Here is a 21417-nt window from a genome sequence, read left to right as displayed (position 1 = left end):
AAACATTCACTTATTAATGCAATTTATTTGCATAATTGTGAAAAAACAAGTTTATGTGAAAAAGAACATATCAACTTAAGCACACATTATAACTCCATAATCATGCTTAAAAGATATTTAAATTGCAGTAGATTAGGGATGCAAAAATGCATTTAATCTACCCTTGCTTGCATTAATCAAGGCATAAAAGATTTAAAATTTTCGTTGAAAACGAAAAAACCCTCAAAAAAATGGGTTTCTGGTTCGAATTTGGCTTCTGGACAGTTCTCAAAGAGGGTTGAAACTGATTTAGAATGTCGATTCCACCCAAAAAGCACTATTTTTGAGCCAAAATCCGAGTTCCCAGACCAAAACCGAAAAATATGAGATTAAAACTATTTTAAAAACGTACTTCTAATCTAATTAGAAAAGCAAAACCAGAATTTAAATCCACTTTAAAATACCTTAATTAATAAATAATTACAATAATTAAAAGGAGCGCGGCTCCGATAGCTGTAGGGTTTCGTAGAGACCCACTCTACGCGGAAGGAAACCCACCAAGACCCGCCCCGATAACTAAAGCAATTAAAGCATGCAAAACATAATTAATACATAATTAAGAGAAAAGGGGAGAAAGAATTATACCCTAGACGCGTGCTTCGCTCACCAAAAGAGCTCTTACTTGAACCTCGCAATCGCAAGGTCTCCGACGGCTCGTACCCACGAACCCCGACCCGAGAGATCCAAGTCCCGAAGGTTAGTCGGGACCCAATCAAATAAAAAGGGAGTTTTACGAACTTAAGGCTTTCTCAACAATGGAGATACCTTTGAGATCTACTCAAGTTGTGTATTTTCAAAATCCCAACCAAGGGGTATTTATAGAGAATGGGGACTTGAATCCCATTTCATGATCAATGTGGGATCATGTGCAAATGCATTAATTTATTTAATTCTAAAATAAATTATTAAGCAAATGCAATCACATAGCAACAAGTGGCAAGAGGGGAGAATGGGTTAGGTGAGGACCATATCCCATGGGGAGACCATTGCCTAGCTCCCCAAGGGAAGCCTTGAGGCCTTGGTCCCCACCTCTCCTATACCGCCACTCACAAAGGCAGGTGGGTTGGCAGCCAGCTAGCACCCCAACACACCAGCCAGCTCAAGCTTCCAGCACGCAATGGCCCCAGCACGTCCAGCATGTGCGTGCTACGTGCTGCTGGGTCGCTGGGCGCTGCTAGCGTAGTGCTGCTGCCTAGCCAACGGACACACACACGCACAACCTTCCTGGCTAGTGCGTAGTGCTGCTGCCTAACCTCTCGCACACACATCGCATAGCCAGCATGTGTGCTGCTAGCGAACCACGCATGCTGGGCATTGCCTCGCCAGCCACACGCACAAGCATGCTATTGCTTGGTGCTGTGCTAGTGATGCACACGAACATGGCTACACTGCCTAGTGCTGTGCTATGTGCTACGATGGTGCGATGAGCTGTGCGAAGGCACACACGCACGCACATACGCCAGTGCCTAGCATTGCGATGGTGCTGTGCTGTGCGAAGGCACACACGCATGCACACACGCTAGTGCCTAGCACTGCGATGGTACGGTGTTGTGCTACACACGCACGCACACACGCTAGTGCCTAGCACTGCGATGGTGCTGCTATGTGTGTCTACACGCAAGGTGTGCCTAGCCATGCATTGTGCATGCTAGCTCGAGCTAGCCTAGCGTCCACATGGTTAGGCCATAGTGATGCTATGGCTACGCTCGAACTTGTTGCTTGTGATTTTGCGACGCTCGGTTTCGACACCATAGGCTCGATATCCGACGTCTGTGTTCGTAAAACTCCGACGACTCATCGAATCCTTCGGATTGATTCATTGTCTCGGATCGGTTGTTCGATTGGGTTCGACCCGAAGGGTTCAGTTAAGATTAAGCTGTAATATTAATTGTACCTTAATATTACTGATCGGAAGCGGCCTCCACCTAGGCATTCCGATCACTTGATCTTACTGAACAATTAGCTCTGTAATAATTCTGAACCCTCTATCAGAATAATACACTTGTTGGAAGGACACCATTCCTTTCAATGATAACTGTGTCAAGTATTATGGGACGGAGGGAGTATTAAGTAAAAATATATATTTTCAAAAAACCCTAACCTCTCTCCTTTCTCCTAAACCATAGCATCCATTGTTAATTTTTGAGGGGCTTCGATCGGATATTGCCGCCGGAGCCCCAATCTTAGTTTTTTTTTTTGCTTTTTTTTATTTGTTTTTAGCTTATAATAATGGTTCCTCCGCTTGAGAGGAATTTTTTCCCTTTAAAGAAAAGGTTTTTCTTCTTTGAAAGATAAGGTTTTTCGAACTCCTTCGAAAGACAAGCTGAGGCGGGGCTACGGTTGATATTGATTACTCAGATTTAGGATATAAAATTATCACAAGAATTTTTCTTCCTCAAAAAATTACGAAGCGACGACGGATCCACTCAAAAAGTTGTATAACACACAACAAATCGAGAATGTGCCGAATTATTATATCTATGTAATTGGATTCTTAGTCTTTTTCCAATTAATTCTTATTTGATGGTGAATAATCAATTGTAGATGCGAGAGACTTCTTAAAAAAAAATTATATATTTTCGAAATGAAAGAAAGTATCTTGTAAAAAACAAGAAAAAACAAGGGCGAAAAAAAAGGAAGATAAATATAAATAAATAAAGCTGTTAATAAAGTTTTCAGATGACACAAGATTCAGTGGTATCTTCCGTTTTTTTCGCTTTTGTTTTTCTTTTCTTTCCTTTATTTTTTCCTTCAAGTTTTTATGGAATGGTGAGAATGTGAGGTATTTGAAGGAGGAGAGAGAAAAAAGAGAGATGTTGGCAGTAGTCGGAGGAGAAGGTGCGATAATGGAGCAGGAATTTGATTCGAAGTTGAGGATTCAAGATGAATCATCCGATAATGGCGGCCGAGGCGGTGGCGGAGGTGGTCTTGGCGGTGTTCAAAGAGGTAAAAGCTTTCAATTTAGGGCTCCTCAGGAGAATTTCACCGTCGAAGATTTTGAATTAGGGAAGATCTATGGTGTTGGTTCATATTCTAAGGTTATAATTTTATTTTTTAATTTTAATTTTTGGGTTATTTTATTGCTTTCAATTGATTATTTCATGTATTTTGATATTTTGTTTCATGGGTTATTGTTATATTTATGTAATTTTGATGATTTCCAGTGACTTTTCCTAAAATGTGCATATTGTAGGCCTGACATTTGGGGAGGGTTGCTAGTTGTATGAAATATTTGATCAGAGACTCTTGATTTTGCTCATAAAATTGGAAAAGTTTAAGGGTATGATGGATGAAAATCATTTCGCATGCAAGGTTCTGGATGGTTAATGTAATAGTTACTGTGTTATTGTGCTTCTCTTTGTTTAAATAATCGATGATTGCCATGGTTTCGAAATGCATCTGAAACTTAAGGAATCATTTGGTGATTGGCGAATGTGGTATTCTATTCAGTTTTGAAGTGTTTTTCATGCGATGAGGTTATTTGAGAAGGTAAGGAGACTCGTGTATATCCAGCTTGCAGAGGCAGCTAGTGTATGTTTAGGATAGAAGCAATGGCTTTGTAGTGATCTCATCAAAAGGAAACCTTGGCTAGATGTATTATTCTATGCCACACTGGTAAATGTAAGAGTCAAGGTCCAAATTTTGTGAATGGTCACTTCCTTGTTTTATTACCTCATATAAATTTGCTTAGGCTTTCCATATTGCAAAAGAGTTAATCACTTGCCTCCATAGGTTGTCTATGTAGAGACAGATTTAGAACACTTAGCAACACCCAATTGAACAGAAAATTCTATCCTTATTTGTTTTTGGAAAGGGGCAAGGTTGCGATGTACCAGCAACACTCTAAATATTAAAGTGAACCTCAGGTTGGCGATGGTTTAATTTTGTTGCTAATTCTGTAACTTTGTGTTCCTCGATGATGATTTTGTTTAAGAACTAAAATTCTCAATATACCTAATAAGTAAAATCTTTAAATTTGGACATGACTTGTTATGACAATCATTTATTAGGTGTAGAACCAATATATTATACTCTTTCCGTCCTAGATTAGTCACGTTTGTCAAAGTAGAATCATTCATCAGTTTCAGCGCAGTATTTTATGCAAAACGACCTTCAAATTTGATTGTGTTTTAGTTGATAATGGTGTCTTTATTTGTCATATTTTATGGGAAGTAGGCCATTGCTTTTGAGGGGTTTGAGTGAGGCTCTTTTTATTTGGAAAGTAGTAAGTAAAGTGGTCCCAAAGCAAGTAAGAGAAATAATGAAAAGAAGTGGGTCCTTTCATGTAAGAGAATTGCTCCAACTTTCAAGTAATATTGGATTATTTTACAAGGAAAATGTTGCAGCTATGTTAATGTGTCTCATTGAATTGAAGCACACTACCTCGGGTTGAAATTGCCCCACCTAATATGCAAAAGGTGTTGCACCAGCACAACTTAGGTACACGACGCATACCTTCCTTTGTAATTGGAACTAGTGCAACTTAGAGGTTGTATGGTTTATTATTGATCTCTAGGGTATTTGTTGCGGAAGCATCCATGAAGCTTGTAGGTTGAATTTGGATAAATTACCTAGTTTCGAATGGTGTTATTTATTTCCCAACACCAATATGTGGATGATTATCCCATTTTACGAGCTAGCTTAAGTGTATCTAGGTTACTTTTGTGTCTCGACAAGAGCAAGGGTGGAAACAATGTTAATGTGCTTAATTGTTAATGGATGGTCAACTTTGGACAACAATATCTTCTTTGCTACAAATTATTTCAAGTTGATTCCACTTAGAGATGAAATTTGAGTTCTAGAGCTTTCCGTTGATAGATCATAAGTCTGATTTGAGCTACAATGAAAAGGTATGAAAGTTTCAAGTTAAGTTCAATTAGCTTATTAATATTTGTTATAACATCATTCTTTATCAAACTTTGTGTGAAATGGAAGATTGAGAAGCTTAATTTTCTTTTTCAAACTTTGTGTGAACACTTTGATGGAGGAGATTGAGGTACATTTTCTTAGTAACTTAACATTTCAATGAAGACTTCTTCTCGTTCATGTTCTTACCCTTCCCATTATATACTAACTTCTCCCAAATCCCCCTGAAAGCTGTTTTTTCAAAAGACTAAACTTAAAAATCTTTGATATGTTTTGCCCTTTATTCAAATTACATTCTTAACAACCACTCTGTAAAATCTCTCTCTATCTTAAAGAATTCCACTCTTAATAACCCTTTGTAAAGTTCCATTATCTTGAAGAATTTTTGTCCAAAATCACAAGAATACTTCATCAATTTTGGTGGGCAGTGTATACCTGACATTGGATGATGGGTTTTATGGTTGAAGTATAGTAAAATGTGGGCTTAAGCTCTAACTTCATTCTTGAAGTGACTTGGATGAAGTTGAATTAAGACGTTTTTCAAATTTTAGAAGACAGACTTAAAGTTTGTTTCAGGAAATCAAAATTTGAAAATTCATGACGATAACTACTGGTTTAATTTCCTTCTTAGTGCTATTGTGTCTGTTTCTACTCTTTTTGTCGGATGAAATGGTGTAAGTGGGTTGTGTTTTTCTTTCTTTGGTGGTTTTGGTGTAATGCATTATTTGTAAAGGATCATAGTGGGGACCTGGACAACTCATGCAGTATGAGTCAGGCTAGTTAAAAGAGAGTTTTTTTCCTACTGAATATATGGTTGGACATCCAGGATTTTGCACTTGTTAGAGGGATTTTTTATTTTTCAAGTTTTTATCTTGTAAATTATAGTATGGATGCATCTTGGCAGTCTTTTTGTGCTTACATGCTTCCTCGATTAGAATTTTTCCTCTCTAATTTGTGTGCTGTTTCTAATTCATGCATGGATTTGCAGGTGGTGCGGGCAAGGAAGAAAGATACAGGGGTTATCTATGCCTTGAAGATTATGGATAAGAAGTTCATCACTAAGGAAAATAAAACTTCTTATGTGAAGTTGGAAAGAATAGTTCTTGATCAATTAGATCATCCTGGCATTGTGCGACTGTTCTTTACTTTTCAGGATACCTTTTCTTTATGTAGGGTATTTTTGTCTATTCATTATCTTTCTGTAATGTGGCCTTTTCTCTTTTTTTGATTTTTTTTTTCAAATCTTTGTTAAACTTGTTTCTTGGTGATGAAGATATGGCTCTTGAATCATGTGAAGGTGGGGAGCTTTTTGACCAGATAACCAGGGTAAGTATATGAATCTGCTATTCTGCTCAATTACTATCTTGGGTTTCGCCAGAAATTCTCTTATTTCTAGAGATAACCAAATACACTTACAAATTGATCAAAAAAACACTAATGTCCGTACAATCTATCTTCGCCAAATGTCAGATCAAAGTTTTTTTTTTCTCATTGTTTATGTGATATGGGTTACACTACACCTTTTTCATTAATTTCTTCCTATTCTACTTTTCAATCGTTCCATAAAGTTTTTTATATTCCATGTTTGCCAAAGAAATACTATAATTTTACCCCAATTTATTTCACTTCGTGAGTCTAGCTTTCTGATTAGGAGGAGGGCGTTGGGTTGGGGGGGGGGGGGGAAGTTACCTTTTATATGTACATATTTTGGCTTCAAAATAAAAGAAAGGAAGCCAAACAGCCCCTTAATTTAAACTTGTATTACCTCATTACTTCACTTTAATTGTGTCATAAATTTAGAAAATTGCAGAGATAATTCTTTATGGACTTAATGACAGGCATTAAATTAATAGAGGTATAAACTTTTTTCTTTTTTTTTTTCTTCTTTTTTGTGTTTTTCTTGGTGAAGTCTTCTTGGTAAGAGTTAGGTTAGCTTGAAATGGGGATGCTCTCCAACACTTGCCACTTCATTGGTTGTGCGAATCTTAGAGTCTGAGAACTTAATCAGTTAGAATAGTTAATTTGTAACATATAAGCAGAAAGGATTACAGTCACTTTAATCATATAATGCAGCAAGAGTACTATAATAATTCAATTCCAGTAGTAGAAATTACAATAAATTTGTAATGATTTCATAATTGAAAATTAACATTATTATGACTATAAGAGAACCATTGATGTTTTTATTTACTGAAGCTTTTGTTACTTCCTACGTCCTGACATTAATTTCAACTGTAATCTGCCACAGTTATAAGTAATTACTTGGGTACAAATATGTTAATATGCTTTTTTCCCATCAATGACTTACTCTGCCTTTGTATATGTCTCTCGTATGTGATTATTATCCCTGTATGCAGAAAGGTCGTTTGTCCGAGGATGAAGCTCGCTTTTATGCTGCAGAAGTTGTGGACGCACTGGAGTATATACATGGTTTGGGTTTGATACATCGTGACATTAAGGTAAACTCTTGGCTAGCTGATTTTCTCAATGCTTTCCAAGCTTATTGATGTAATTCCGTGTAATGTTTACTTCATTAATGTTCTTATATTTTGCAGCCAGAGAACTTGCTGCTTACCTCAGATGGTCATATCAAGATTGCTGATTTTGGCAGTGTGAAACCTATGCAAGATAGCAGCATAACCGTCCTTCCAAACGCTGCATCAGGTACATCTACTGTAGATTTTGGATAGTTGAGTTTGCTCATAGACTAAATTTTGTTCTTTTATGAATAAACCAGATGACAAAGCTTGCACTTTTGTGGGAACGGCTGCATATGTTCCTCCAGAAGTCCTAAATTCTTCACCTGCAACATTTGGGTATGTGGATAACATGTTGATGTACAATGGAAAAGCAAGTTTGTAAAATGGGCTTAGAAGCAACTTCTTGCAACTGTTGGTTTCCTTGTAAAAAGAGCCATCTATCAAATTTATCAATTGTTTTCCCATGCTTCAACAATTTGTATCTTTGTTGATTCTTTTCTATTATCGATTTTCATGCAGTTTGTTCCTTTCCTGAAACAGAAACGATCTTTGGGCGCTTGGTTGCACCTTGTATCAGATGCTTTCAGGGACATCTCCATTCAAAGATGCAAGTGAGTGGTTGATTTTCCAAAAAATTATCGCAAGAGACCTTAAGCTTCCAGATTATTTTTCAGAGGAGGCAAAGGACCTCATTGATCGTTTATTGGTAAGACCGTTATCAATTAGTTTGTTTTTGCATGTGGATCTAAATTATGTTCCTAGATACTTTTAAGTTATAGTTTGGTCTGAGCTGATTAGGTATCACTATAGAGACTGAGCAAAAATTCCTTAGCCTAGATCAAATCTTGGGAAGGGATCTCAATTTTAATTTTCTCATTGCCTTACAAGTAGCATCTAGCATATGATCTCATTTTTTAAATATGAGCTTCCGCTCAAGGTTCTGAGCTGCTTCATTAGTAAAAGCTTGGTTTATGTCCCTATGTGTCCTGGAGCTTCTCCACTGTTGGGTAAAACTTTTCCCACTCAAATGAGAGGGTATTTTGTGAATGTGAGGGCATGGCTCCTGTTGCACCTGCTGTGGAAACTTAATATTGGGTGTAATAAATTTCGTGACTATAACTAGCACCTAGTAAGTCAATAATACCAAAGTAATACACCTTTCCTTTTCAAGCTAATGGATATTGTACATTTGTACCATGGTGAATATGATATCACTAGATAAATGTACTCACATCACGTGAGCTAGTACAAAGAAGTAAACACCATGATTCTTGTGTCCATGAATTATTTCATAGACTCAATACTTGGGTGTTTGTCATGGTGTATTTGAGCTTGTTTTTACAAAGTGACCCTAGACGTGCCTAGGCACAGGGCTCACCTAGGAGCACTCCGCACTGTTACGTGCAACCTCATACAAAAGGCGTGCGCTTCAATTCTCCTTTACCAGGGCACAAGGCGCAGTGCCTGGGATGCCTTATGTTTTGAGGTGAGAGAAGAGGAGATCTGAGTCACAAAGTAAAAAAAAATAATCAATAAAGGTTTCACATTAACCTTATTCATTCTTCAGGATGCAAATTTGAGCAATGACTCTCGATAAATTGTAGGAATTTATTTCAATTTAACCCCAATCAAAAGCCCTATTCATAGTAGACCTATCTGGGGTTGGTGAAGCAATTTGGAAATTAGTGGTTGCAGGCTATGACAGAGATTGCTGCCCAGCAATCACCAACGGTCATTGCTGATGGTGTTCCAGGTCAGTTTGCTCTTTCTCTCTATTCAATTGGTTCTTCTTTCATTCTCTTTCTTCAATCTTTTTTTTCTTTTCTCTTTCTCTGCTTTCTCCTCTCTCCTTAATCTGGAAACTCAACCTCTCAATTCTTTCTCCTTTTCGACCTAAAATTTTTCTGAATTTTAGTTCATTTCTTGTAATTAACTGACAGCCATCTGAAACCCCCTTGTGAATTTTCTATTTACCTTTTTTTTATTTATTTTTATTTTTTTTATTGTATTATTTTTTTTATCCTTTTGTTAAGAGTTAAAGACTACTTAAATCATATTCCCATAATAAACTGAAAGAAGAAGAATACATGCATGTGTCAATTAAATAGGATAACCTCTATTTTATCCGTTTCATTTGTGACTTATGATATATTTTATAACTTGTCCACTTGCAGATCAAACAGATATATTTCTGTAGATTCAGTTCATAGATACATTTTGCATATTATATGCGTATTCTGCTTCAGTTCATAGAGCTGCTTCCACTTTTCAATTTATCATCTTCTCTGACAAAACCTATATCTCCTTGATCGGCTGGGACCAACTCTGAGCTAGTTTAAACTACAACGGGCTTCTGCAATCAATCTAATCATACATAACTCATAGATACCCCAAAATCCATTTTGTATCACAGAGAAACCTATACAATTCGTCAGCCACATAAAGCTTGCAGTAGCATGAAAACCAAGGAAAGCATAAAGCAGCCATTTTTTTTTCTATGATAATACTAATTTATGCTAGATCAACATCAGTCACTGAAATATTGCTCTTTCATGATGATGTTAGCCACTACTCGTACATTTTACCTCTGTGAAACGTTGAGGGAATGACAAATTGCTTGGATAAGGATAGAATGATGTGAAACAAGGAAGCTAACTTCTCTCTGTATGTCAAAAGTTCTACCAATGCATTATTTGGACTATTATGCCAATCCGTATGGAATGAATCATCCATTCTCTCTTTTTATAGAACATATGGCCCCTGCTTCTTTTTGTTAGTTATGCTCTCTATTTTGTCTAAACCTTTTTTGTTGTTTAAACTATTTTTTTATTTTTTTTCAAAAAGGGCAAGGGAGGTTTGTCATCAATTTTTTTTTCTTGTGTGAGAGGTTTTATCTTCATGCTACCTTTGTTACTATAGTATAGATTTCAATAATTAAACAAATAATTTATATTCATAAATTATAAAATTCAAAGTAATGAGTGTATGGTACAACTAATGTACCTCGAAATGGTACAATTCAAAGTAGAAATGAACATTAATTCATAGACAATTTTTAATGCAAATCATAAAATCAATAATTGCTTAGCAAAATTATACCTATACAAGTAAATATTAGAATATAAGTAGAGCTTTATAATTAGGCTAATCCTTTAATAAGTTCATAACTATCAAGTAGGAAAATGGAGTCGCTCCCCATCAACGGCAAACCGACGGGGCGGAAACAACATCAACCTCTTGCTACTAGCTAAGTACGATTGTCGTGGTCGAGAGAAGAGTCACCGTTAGGAATGCTAGCTGGTGTAGGCAGTCGTCCGGTCGCCGCTAAGGTTAGGGTATAAGGGTAAAGAGAGAAAATTAGGGGGGGAGAGAGAGTGTGGGTACTAGGTTTAGTTACTTTTGTACTATTCACACAATCTCCTTTGACCGACTATTAGTTTGGGTTCTAATTAGATTCGTCTCGATATCTACTTTTCTAATATCAAGTTTTTATAATTGTTACTAAAGTGTAGTTAAAGATAACGACCAAAGTATTGCATTGGCAAGTGTGAAAAAAATGGTGCAATTTATATCTTAGTGAGAGACATTAAAAATTGTAATAAGTTGCCATATATAAATTACTACGTAATGCGTTTATGATTTGCTGTGAGATAATCACCAAGACTTCAAATTTCATACAATTTTCCACCTTCCAATGTACTATTTTCCAGATTTTTGGTTTTAAAGAAAACCAATGAATTACACTTTGTTTGGAAAGACGGAGATGGAAGGAAAAGACGTGAAGAGAAAGGGAGGAGTAATTTTTCTATTGTTTGGGTGAAAGATTGGGGGAAGGAAGGGGAAGGAGAGGGAGGGATCCATTTTCCCTCTCTCTCTATAAGATTAATCCCTCCAAAATTGGAGAGATTTGGAAGGACAATGGGGCTTACCTTTCCCTTCCTCTTTCCCTCCTTTTCTTTTCCTTCCTTCTTTGTTATTCAAACAAAGTGTTAATAAATAAAAAAGTGTAGCACTTGTCTCCACAATCATCAAGTTTGAAGAGTACAAGGTTATCTTTACTAATCTCTCAAAAATTTAGATTAAAAATTAGTTAATTACATAAGTAAAGTTGTTTCCCACAACGAAATGGTGAATGTAGACGCAGTAGGAGAGAGAAAATCTCATCATTTCATAAATAATCTGAAGGTTACATACAAGCTTTCTTTTCCAGTTTTCCCTATATATATGGGTGACTACTACTACTCTAGGGTTCCCTAAGAATCTTCTTTTATGCACCCTTAGATTACAAAATGAAAGACTAAGATTATTTCATTTTAAAACAGTAGAGATATGTATCTGTTAAGTTGCATAGCACAAGTGTTCATGGAAGTTGTGCTCCTGTATCATTGAATCTGTCCCCATGTTGCATGAACGTGCAAGTTTTGCACAAGTGGTTTACAATATGTGAAATGGCATTTTGCTCATTTTGCACAAGCCAGCAAATCTGCAAGATTGGTCGCACAACTTGCAGTTTCAGCTGTTCAACTCGAAATCTTCAAAACTTCTTCATCTGTTGCTCAAAATAGGCTAATGACCTATTTATGGAAAGCTCTTGATCTTAACTTTCATCACCAGGTAGAATCACCTTAAAATGTTTTGTAATAAAGAAGATATTGCAGTCCTAAGTTGTCCCATTCACTAAGAAGCACATACATTTTGTTTTCCTTTCTATTCCATGTCCAAACATCAAATGAATCTCTAGACACAAGGATCATCTTTATTCACCTAAGCCATGTCATGTAATAGGAGTCATCCAATTAGGTGTTCTGGGTAAAATAAACTATTTTAAAGCCAGGTCAAACAGCCTTATTCAATTCTTGGGCTTTATGGATGCTCTTGCATCAGGAATGCAGGGAGTATATTCGTTTAATATATTATTCCATACAAACTTTTTATCTCTTCCTTTTAGAGCTATAGCCTCTGGCTATGCAAATGGGAGGAAGCTATCAGCAATATTTGTTTGTTATGGGACAAATAATTGTGTTCGTTATAGTCTATTATGTCTGGCATTAAAAATCAATGATTTTCTAATTTTTATTTTAATGTTGCTTGTTCCACTTTGACTAAGCACCCTGACTTGTGAGACAGTTAAGAGGATTGTTTTTTGAAGAAATGAATAGTAAGAATGAAAGTGGCTTAAGTTATGCTCTAAAATAATTCCAAGTTGGGAATGGAAAGGGGCAGAGGGATTAATATGCAAACTGCTCATAGCTACTGTATGATGTATGGATCTCTATATATATTCTTGATGGTGTTAATTTGCAGTCCATAGATCCTAGCAAAAGACCTGGTGCTGGACCTGAGGGATATGCTGCATTAAAAAATCATCCTTTTTTCCGTGGAGTTGACTGGGCTAACTTGAGAGACATTCCCTCTCCAAAACTTGTCAGGGAACCTATGGTAACATTCCTCATCACCATTCAGTTTCCAATCTTTTTGGCTATTGATGTTCTGGCAGAGTTTCCTTACTTGATGATTTCTCTTTGCACCATGTAGGGTAATTATGGTGGTGCCGACAATTCACAAGATCCTTGGAATTGCACACATATTGGAGATAGTGCTGTAAAGCAAATTGATGTGAATAGTGGTACCTCATCATTTACCGAAGGAGCGGGTCACGTAACAAGGCTTGCATCAATTGACTCTTTCGATTCAAAATGGTGGGAACTCTTTTGTGCACACAATTGTTCCTTTTCTTTTACTTGTGGACTCTGGTTTGATTTTTTCTGAGTCCTTGCTATCTTGTTTCTAGTATCTGTAGCTTGCTAAAGTTGCCATGCTGTATTGACAGGCAACAATTCTTGGAACTTGGTGAATCTGTTCTCATGATCTCTATGGTGAAGAAAATGCAGAAGTTGTCTAGCAAGAAGGTGCAGCTTATTCTTACCAACAAACCAAAGTTGATCTACGTGGACCCGTCAAAACTGGTAGTGAAGGGGAACATAATTTGGTCTGATAATCAGAATGATCTAAATGTCCAAGTCTCTAGTCCTTCTCACTTTAAGATATGCACTGTGAGTGTTTCTTTATCAAAATTGGCGATGTGCAATGTACATGAATAAGTTTGTTCTTCAAAGGATAGATCTGATTCATGTTATTTGAAGTCCTTAAGCCCTATTATGTAGTACTCTTCCCCATTTTTATATTTAATCAACTGCATTGTTCTTTTACACTGTCATTCACATACATATTTGTAATTATTTTTTTTTTTATTTTTTTTTTTTCAGCCCAAGAAGGTTATGTCATTTGAAGATCCCAAGCAGAGAGCGTGGCAATGGAAGAAAGCCATTGAAGGACTTCAGAGCCGTTGAATTTTTTTTTTTTTTTTTTAAATACAGCGATACTTTTTTGTTACTTCTGAATATAGTGTAATTCACAGAAATCTGGGGACTTCATGAAAGATTTTAGTTGAATAGAAAGTTATCACATTGCAAGATCTGGCAGTCTCAAGGCATTATGCCGATGCCAGATCTCACCAATATATTTTTTTTGCTTTCGAGGCAGTTGTAGCTTGTAGCATAGTTCAACAATACCCCACCCCACCTCCGCAAACAAAAAAAAAAAAAAGAGAGAGAGAGAGAGAGAGAAAGGAGAAGAAAGTAAGAAAAATTCACTTTAATGATCTCAGCTTTGAGAGATTTTCTTTGAATAATTTCAACTTTCGATTATTATCTAATAATCCGAACTTTGATATGTGTTTTCTTCTTGTAGGCTCTTGATGAATAGGTTATATTTATAACAAAAATTATACATGTCGCATGTGACATAAAAAAAAAAGAACCTTCTTCTCAACCCCCCTTCTAGCCCCACCATCCTCACCGAAAACCACTAGGCCCCACTCCTTGTCCACGATTTCGACCCACCCTCCCTTCCCTGTCCTCGATTTAGACCCACCTCCCCCTCCCCGTCCTGGATTTTAACCCCTTCCACGAAAGTCGGCCACCCTATTTCCATCGATTTCGGTCCCCCCTCCCCTATTCTCGATTTCAGTCTCTGTCGCCTTCACACAACAAATTCCGGTACCTTCTGTTTAGGGTAAAAATACCCCTGTCCACGTGGGCCAATCGCGTGCTAACAAGTGTTAGCATCAGAGATGTTCAGAGAGAACCAACCCTCTGGTGACACATGACACTCCAACTCATGAAAGGGGAACTAATCCCCTTACACTATAAATAGAGGAAAATCCTCATTTATTGCATATTCATAAATAAACACAAAAAACCCGAGCAATATTAATTGCAGAATTCTCTCGGAATCTGAGAGAATAACCTTTACATTCCGCACTTTTATACATCCGGACACGTTCTAACTTGATCGTCGGAGGCAAAACTCCACCCAACCAATTTCCATGGTTTTGCAGGTACAGATGGTCGACGCGCATTCTTGGAATTGTTACTCTCCCGAGGGACTCCAAAAACCCCGAAACATTTGGCGCCGTCTGTGGGGAGAGTACTTCTGAGATGGCATCAGAGTTTGTACTGCCAGCTAAAGGCAAACGGCCTACGACCGAAGATGACGTCCACACGGACCAAGATAGTAGTGACGACCTTGAGGTTGACACCTATGTGGCCCCAGACGGGTCATTCAGAACAAGACGCACTTGTTCCAAGGATACAAGGCAACGGGGCAAAGACAAAGCAGGTCCAAGCAACCCAACCGTCAAGCCGACTGGGCAACCCCAGGCGGCGGAGGGTGCTGCCCCTGTTACTAGAGACGAACTCATGAAATTCATGACGAGTCTCAAAGGGGAAATCAAGGACCTAATAAACAAGTCGGCTGGCACCAACAAGGGTCAGTCATCCAAGAAGCCTTCTCCCTTAGGGAAGAAGCATGTGAAGGATCGTGTGCCTACTCCTCACCCTAAACCAAAGGGGACGGATGGGCCCGTGATCGACCTATCAAAACTCCGTTTCCCTGAAGCAGGGAAAAGGAAGGCCATCCGGCAAGTTCAGCCGGATGGATAAAAAAGGACTTACTCAGATGCCCGAATGTTAATCCAGCAGAAGAGAAGTCAACAGTTGTCTGAGTCGGCTTCAACGTCGAATTACCCAGCCAGTTTCTAGAATACTTCAATGAAGTATTCGGAAACAAACCGAGAGAGTCAGTTACGCGGCTTGTCCGCACGTACTGGCACTCAGATTATCCATCCGGCTCCGTATGTGCCCCAACAACCATACATGCCATATAGATTACCATACATGCAGCCGGCCCTCTTCAGGGGTCATGCGACACTGAATGTCCAGCCTATGGACTGGCAGCTTCGGCTGCTAAACCTTGGGGAACAGCCGTCGGCGTTCTCTAGGGAGATAACCGAGGTGGCTCAGCCGGCCAAGGTCAAGAATGTGTTGGTCGGTACCTATGACAATACCACCAACCCGGAAGACCACCTAATGGCTTACACCAACTTCATGTACTTACAGGGGTTGGATGACGCTGCCTAGTGCCGATGCTTCCCGGTGACATTGAAGGGCATTGCCCAACGATGGTTTGGCAATCTACCAGCCGGTTGCATCAATAACTTCAAGACGCTAGCACACTTGTTCGCGTCAAACTTCTCTATGAACATCCCGTAGGGTTTCGTAGTGACCCGACACTACGCGGAAGGAAACCCCCCCAAGACCCGCCCCTTAATTAAAGAAATTAACGAGCATAATAAACTTAATCAAACAAGACTAAGAACAAGAATTATACCTTTGTTGTGTGCTTCGCTCCCGAAGAGCTCTTACTTCAAAATCCCGAAACCACGAGATCTCCGACGGATCGTACCCTCGACCCGACCCGATCGTCCTAAGTCTTGAAGGTTAGTCAAGACCCGGGCAAAACAAAACTATGAGTTTTACAAATCAAAGGTTTACTCTTAATTAGAGTTGCCTTATTAATTCCACTCAAGGTTGTTCCTTCCCAAATACCCAAGCTTGGTATTTATAGGGAAATGAACCCTTGATTGTTCATTCTCCACCAATGTGGGAGTATTAAATATCAATGATTTATTTAATTTTCAAATTAAATAAATAATCAAGTTAATCACATTGCGACAAGTGGCATGATCACATGCAAAAGAGTGGTGGCCAAGGTTAGGTGGGGGACCATATGCCTTGCTCCCCAAGGCCTTAATTTGGTCCCCACTTCCATGCACAAAACCGGGTCAAGGAAGGCTAGCTGGCTGCCAGCTAGCGTGCCAGCTAGGGTTACCAGCTAGCACTGCCTTGCTGCCCAGCACCCCAGCCAACCAGTGCGTGCTGGTGCTGGGCTGTGCTGGTGCTGCGTGTTAGCGCTGGTGCGTGCTGGCGCTGGTGCTATGCCTCGCATCTCTCGCAGCATCTCTCGCACCATTGCTAGCATGGCCAGCATGCGTGCTGCTAGCGAGCCACGCATGCTGGCCCCCGTTGCCTCGCATCATGCGCACTAGCCTTGCACCATGCACCACACATCGCACCACGCATCACGCAATGTCCTCGCATCAGCCTCGCACCACTCGCATGCTGCTGCTGCTATGCCTTCTTCGCACACGCACAAGCACATAGGGCCTACCATGGTGCCTAGCACCCAGGCACGCATGCTGCGATGTAGTGCCATGCGAAGGCACGCATGTGCGCAGCCATGCTTGTTGTGTTGATGCGATGGGATAGGGCACAAGCACACGCACACGCGCACTAGCCTTCCGACGTCCTAGGCTCGATATCGGACGTCTGTATTCGTAAAACTCTGTCGACTCATTAAATCATTTCGGATTAATTCGTCGTCTCGGATCGGTGATTCGATTGGGTTCGACCCGAAGGGTTCAGTTAAGATTAAGCTGTAATATCAATTGTACCTCGATATTACTGACCGGAAGCGACCTCCACCTAGGCATTCCGATCACTTGATCTTAATGAAGAATTAACTCTGTAATAATTTTGAACCCTCTGTCGAAAGAATACACTTGTTGGAAGGACACCATTTGTTTAGGGTAAAAATACCCCTAAGACACGTGGCCCTATAAAGGCTTGCCACGTGTCAAGTTTGCAACGGTCAACAAAGGTCCACTCCCCTTGTGACATGTGTCATTGTACCCTAAATTGAGGTACAACTCTCCCCTACTATAAATAGTAAGGGCAGACCTCATTTATGGGGATCGAATCATTTTCCAACCACCAAAAAAACACAAATCCCCTTGCAAACGCTCTCAAATCAAGAAGCATTTATTGTCTTAATTCCTCATTAAGAAAGATACTAACTTGATCTTCGGAGGGGGAACACCCCAGCCCCAGCCGGAGTTTTCCGTTACTCATGCAGGTACAGGCAAAGGAAGGAGCATAATAGGAAATTGTAACTCTCCCGTAGGACACATAAAAAACCCCCAAACATCTGGCGCCGTCTGTGGGGAGAGTACTTTCTAGATGACTTCAGAACCTGTACTGCCGGGTAAAGGTAGTCAACCTGCTGGTGAGGCTGAGGTCCACTCGGACCAAGATACAGCCGACAACTATGAGGTTGAAACTTACACCGCCGCCGATGGTTCTTTTAGAACCAAGCATACTCGTTCCAAAGACAAAAGGGAACGGGCAGAGCAGCAGCCAGGCCCAAACCATCCCGTCAGGGGACGGCTTGGATTAACTCCTGCTTCAGAAGGAGCCACCCCAGTCTCCAGGGATGAACTCATAAGCATGATGATGAGTTTCAAAGGGGAAATCAAAGGACTTCTGGATAACACAGCTGACCCCCGTAAGGGTCAGGTGGAAGAAAGGCGTCTTGGGAAAAAGACGGCCCAGACAGTGAAGGGTAGAGCATCTACCCCACACCCGAAGTCAAAGGTGCCGGCTAGGCCTATTGATTTCTCTAAGATTCACACTCCCAAGGATGGAGCCAGAAAACCCGTCCGGCAGATACAACCGGATGGAACAAAGAAAGTCTATTCTGATGCCCGGACGCTCATTCAGGATAAAAAGACTCAGCAGTGCTCCGAGTCGGCATCAACATCGACCTTTCGAGACAGCTTCAATGTCACATCAGGGAGGCACTCGAGAACAAACAATGACAGCCGGACGAGCGAGGTTTCCGCTCGATCCGGCCCTCATATCATCCAACCGGCATTGCATGGGACACCATACACGCCTTTTGGATCTTCATATTCACAGCCGTGTCTTTTCGGGGGGCAGCAGCAGCCGCCTGTCCAGCCTATGGACTGGCAGCTCCGGCTGCTCAACCTTAGGGAACAACCAACGGCGTTTTCTAGGGAAATCACCGAGATGGCCCAGCCGTCAAAAATTAAAAACGTGTTGGGGGGTTCCTATGACGGTACCACCAACCCGGAAGATCACCTCATGGCATACACCAACCTGATGTATTTGCAGCGTTTGGATGATGCCTCATGGTGTAGGTGCTTCCCGGCAACGTTGAAAGGGATTGCTCAACGTTGGTTTGGCAACCTCCCAGCCGGATGCATCAATAATTTCAGGACATTGGCCTACCGGTTTACGTCCAACTTTTCTATGAATATTCCTGCCAAGAAAACAAGCCTTGATCTAGGGGTAATTCAGCAGGGAGATAAGGAAGGGCTCCGGTCATATGTCAGGCGGTTTAACCCGATGAGGATCCAAATCCATGGATTGTCTGATGACGTTGCCTACACTGATTTCTTTAAAGGCCTAAAAGACGGGTCAACTTTTAAGTTTTACTTGGTTAGGAAGAGGGTCTCTACTCTTCACGAGGCGCTTATGAAGGCGGAGGCTTACATTCAAGCAATGGAACTCTGTGCCGTGAAACTTCCAACAGATTACAAAAGATCCGACAAAAAAGAGAATCGGTCTACCCAGCCGGCCAAAAAGGAAGAAAATAAGAGAAAGGGGGTATGGGCAGCAGACCCATCCGGACAACCTTTCCAGAAAAGAAAGAGGTCGGATCCGTATGTGCCAAAGTAAGAATTCAACAAGGATTGTGCCTCCATTCTCAAAGAAGTAAGGGACCGGTTGAATCTTGAAAAACCGGCTCCCATGAAGAGTCCCGTGAGCGCCCGGGATAAGAGCAAATATTGCCTCTTTCATGAAGAAATTGGCCATGATACCGAGGGCCGTTTTAGCCTTAGGCGACTCTTTGACCGGCTCGCTGATGAAGGGGCTCTCAAGTCCTATTTATCCAAGTCAAAGGGTGCTCCCAAACAAGTAAAAGGACCACCCCCAAAGACATCGACTAATCAATCGAATACGGATGAGGATACCATCCTAACCATAGCCGATGGATTTGCGGGAGGTGGGCCTACCATCCGGGGCACAAAGGATAATATTAGGAAACTGGTCAACTTAGTGGATGAGGGCCAGTCGTCTAAATATTCATTTCCGGAAGTTAACATCTCCGAGAAAGATAGAGGAGAGGTCAGGCGGCCTCATGATGACCCCATAGTCATCGAGTGCAAAATCGCCAATCAACGAGTTGGCCGGATCTTGATTGATACTGGGAGCTCATCTGACCTCATAAGCTACCGGTGCTTGGAAAAACTTAAGTACAAGCCCAGTAGCATGCATCCGGCCTCATATCCTCTTGTTGGTTTTGGGGGAGGAGTAGTACATCCGGTGGTAGGAAAGTTGACTGCCTACAACTTAATTATTGGCCGGCACATGGTTGTCAACTTAATTATCTACCCATCCGGTTCGGAGAAAAGGGAAAGGGCCGACACATGGTTGTCAAGTTTCTTGTTGTAGGAGAGCTGACTGCCTACAACTTAATTATTGGCCGCCCAACCCTTAACATCTCAAAGGAAGTCATCATCCCATCTCTAATGTTGATTAAGTTTGAAAGGGATGATGGCACAGTCGGTTCCCTGAGTGGGGACCAAAAGATGGCGAGAGAGTGTTACCTCTCGGACATCAAACCAACGCTTGACACAGACGGTCAAGAGGAAGAAATAGTTGAACATGACGACTGTGATCAAAAGCTCACCGGCTATAAAACCAGCCTGTAAAAAGAGAAAGGCGGACCAGATGGCGCCTGTAAAGGAGAAACAATAGCAATCACTGTCAGGGGAGGGGCCAGACGGCCTTCGCCCCCAGCCGGCTGGAGAAATAATTGACATTGTCCTTGAAGACAGCCGGCCAGACATAACCGTCAAAATTAGGACAATTGCTTTTGAAAACTTGGGACCTGACTTGCTCCTTTTGCTGAAGGAGTTCAAAGAAGTGTTTTCCTTTGAAGTAGAAGAGATGCCGGGTGTAAGTCCAGATCTTGCTATTCATAAACTCGCTGTGGATCCTAAGAAGAAGCCGGTCAGGCAAAAGAAAAGGAACCATGGCGAGGAAAGGTCACAGGCGGCAGCAACTGAGGTCAAGAAACTCTTAGTTGCTGGTTTCATCCGGCAATGCTACTACCCGGATTGGGTAGCCAATGTTGTCCTTGTGAAAAAGTCGAATGGAACCTGGCGGATGTGCGTAGATTACACGGACTTAAACAGAGCTTGTCCAAAAGATAGCTACCCGCTTCCAAAGATAGATCATTTGGTAGACTCTATAGCCGGCCATGCCCTGATGAGTTTTATGGATGCCTACTCCGGCTTCCATCAGATACCCTTGTGGAAGAAAGATCAAGAAAAGATGGCTTTCGTCACAGATCAAGGGTTATACTGCTACACGGTGATGCCGTTTGGGTTGAAGAATGCGCCTGCCACTTTCCAAAGAATGATGAACTCGGTCTTTTATGATCAGATTGGAAGAAATATGGAGGCGTACATCGATGACATGATAGTCAAGTCAAAACTACAGGCGGATCATCTAGCTGACCTCCGAGAATCCTTCACCACCCTCAGGCGGCATAAAGTCATGTTAAACCCGAAAAAATGGGTCTTTGGAGTTGAGTCTGGGAAGTTTCTTGGATTTTTGATTGATCAGAGAAGCATAGAGGCTAATCTGGACAAAGTACAGGCGGTGATTGACATGCAGTCGCCTCGTACCGTCAGAGAGGCTCAAAAGCTCACCGGTTGTCTCGCGGCATTGGGAAGATTCCTCAGCCGGTCAGGTGACAAGTG

General features: G+C 40.7%; 1 protein-coding gene across 1 annotated transcript; it reads left to right on the top strand.

The window, feature by feature from the left end:
- The first annotated feature begins 2633 nt into the window (after nt 1-2633).
- Nucleotides 2634-13927, top strand: LOC110704220 (3-phosphoinositide-dependent protein kinase 2-like). Its single transcript, XM_021882014.1, has 11 exons — nt 2634-3077; nt 5894-6074; nt 6179-6231; nt 7263-7364; nt 7461-7569; nt 7643-7721; nt 7926-8091; nt 12690-12824; nt 12921-13084; nt 13216-13438; nt 13652-13927. Exons 1-11 carry the CDS (start codon nt 2853-2855, stop codon nt 13733-13735), a joined length of 1521 nt encoding a protein of 506 aa, XP_021737706.1. The 5' UTR covers nt 2634-2852; the 3' UTR covers nt 13736-13927.
- The last annotated feature ends 7490 nt before the right edge of the window (nt 13928-21417 follow it).

Source organism: Chenopodium quinoa, unplaced genomic scaffold (assembly GCF_001683475.1).
Source record: "Chenopodium quinoa cultivar QQ74 unplaced genomic scaffold, ASM168347v1, whole genome shotgun sequence".
In the NCBI taxonomy this organism is placed as follows: Eukaryota; Viridiplantae; Streptophyta; class Magnoliopsida; order Caryophyllales; family Amaranthaceae; genus Chenopodium; species Chenopodium quinoa.
The sequence above is the reverse complement of the archived record's forward strand: the minus strand, read 5'-3'. Positions and strand labels throughout refer to the sequence as shown.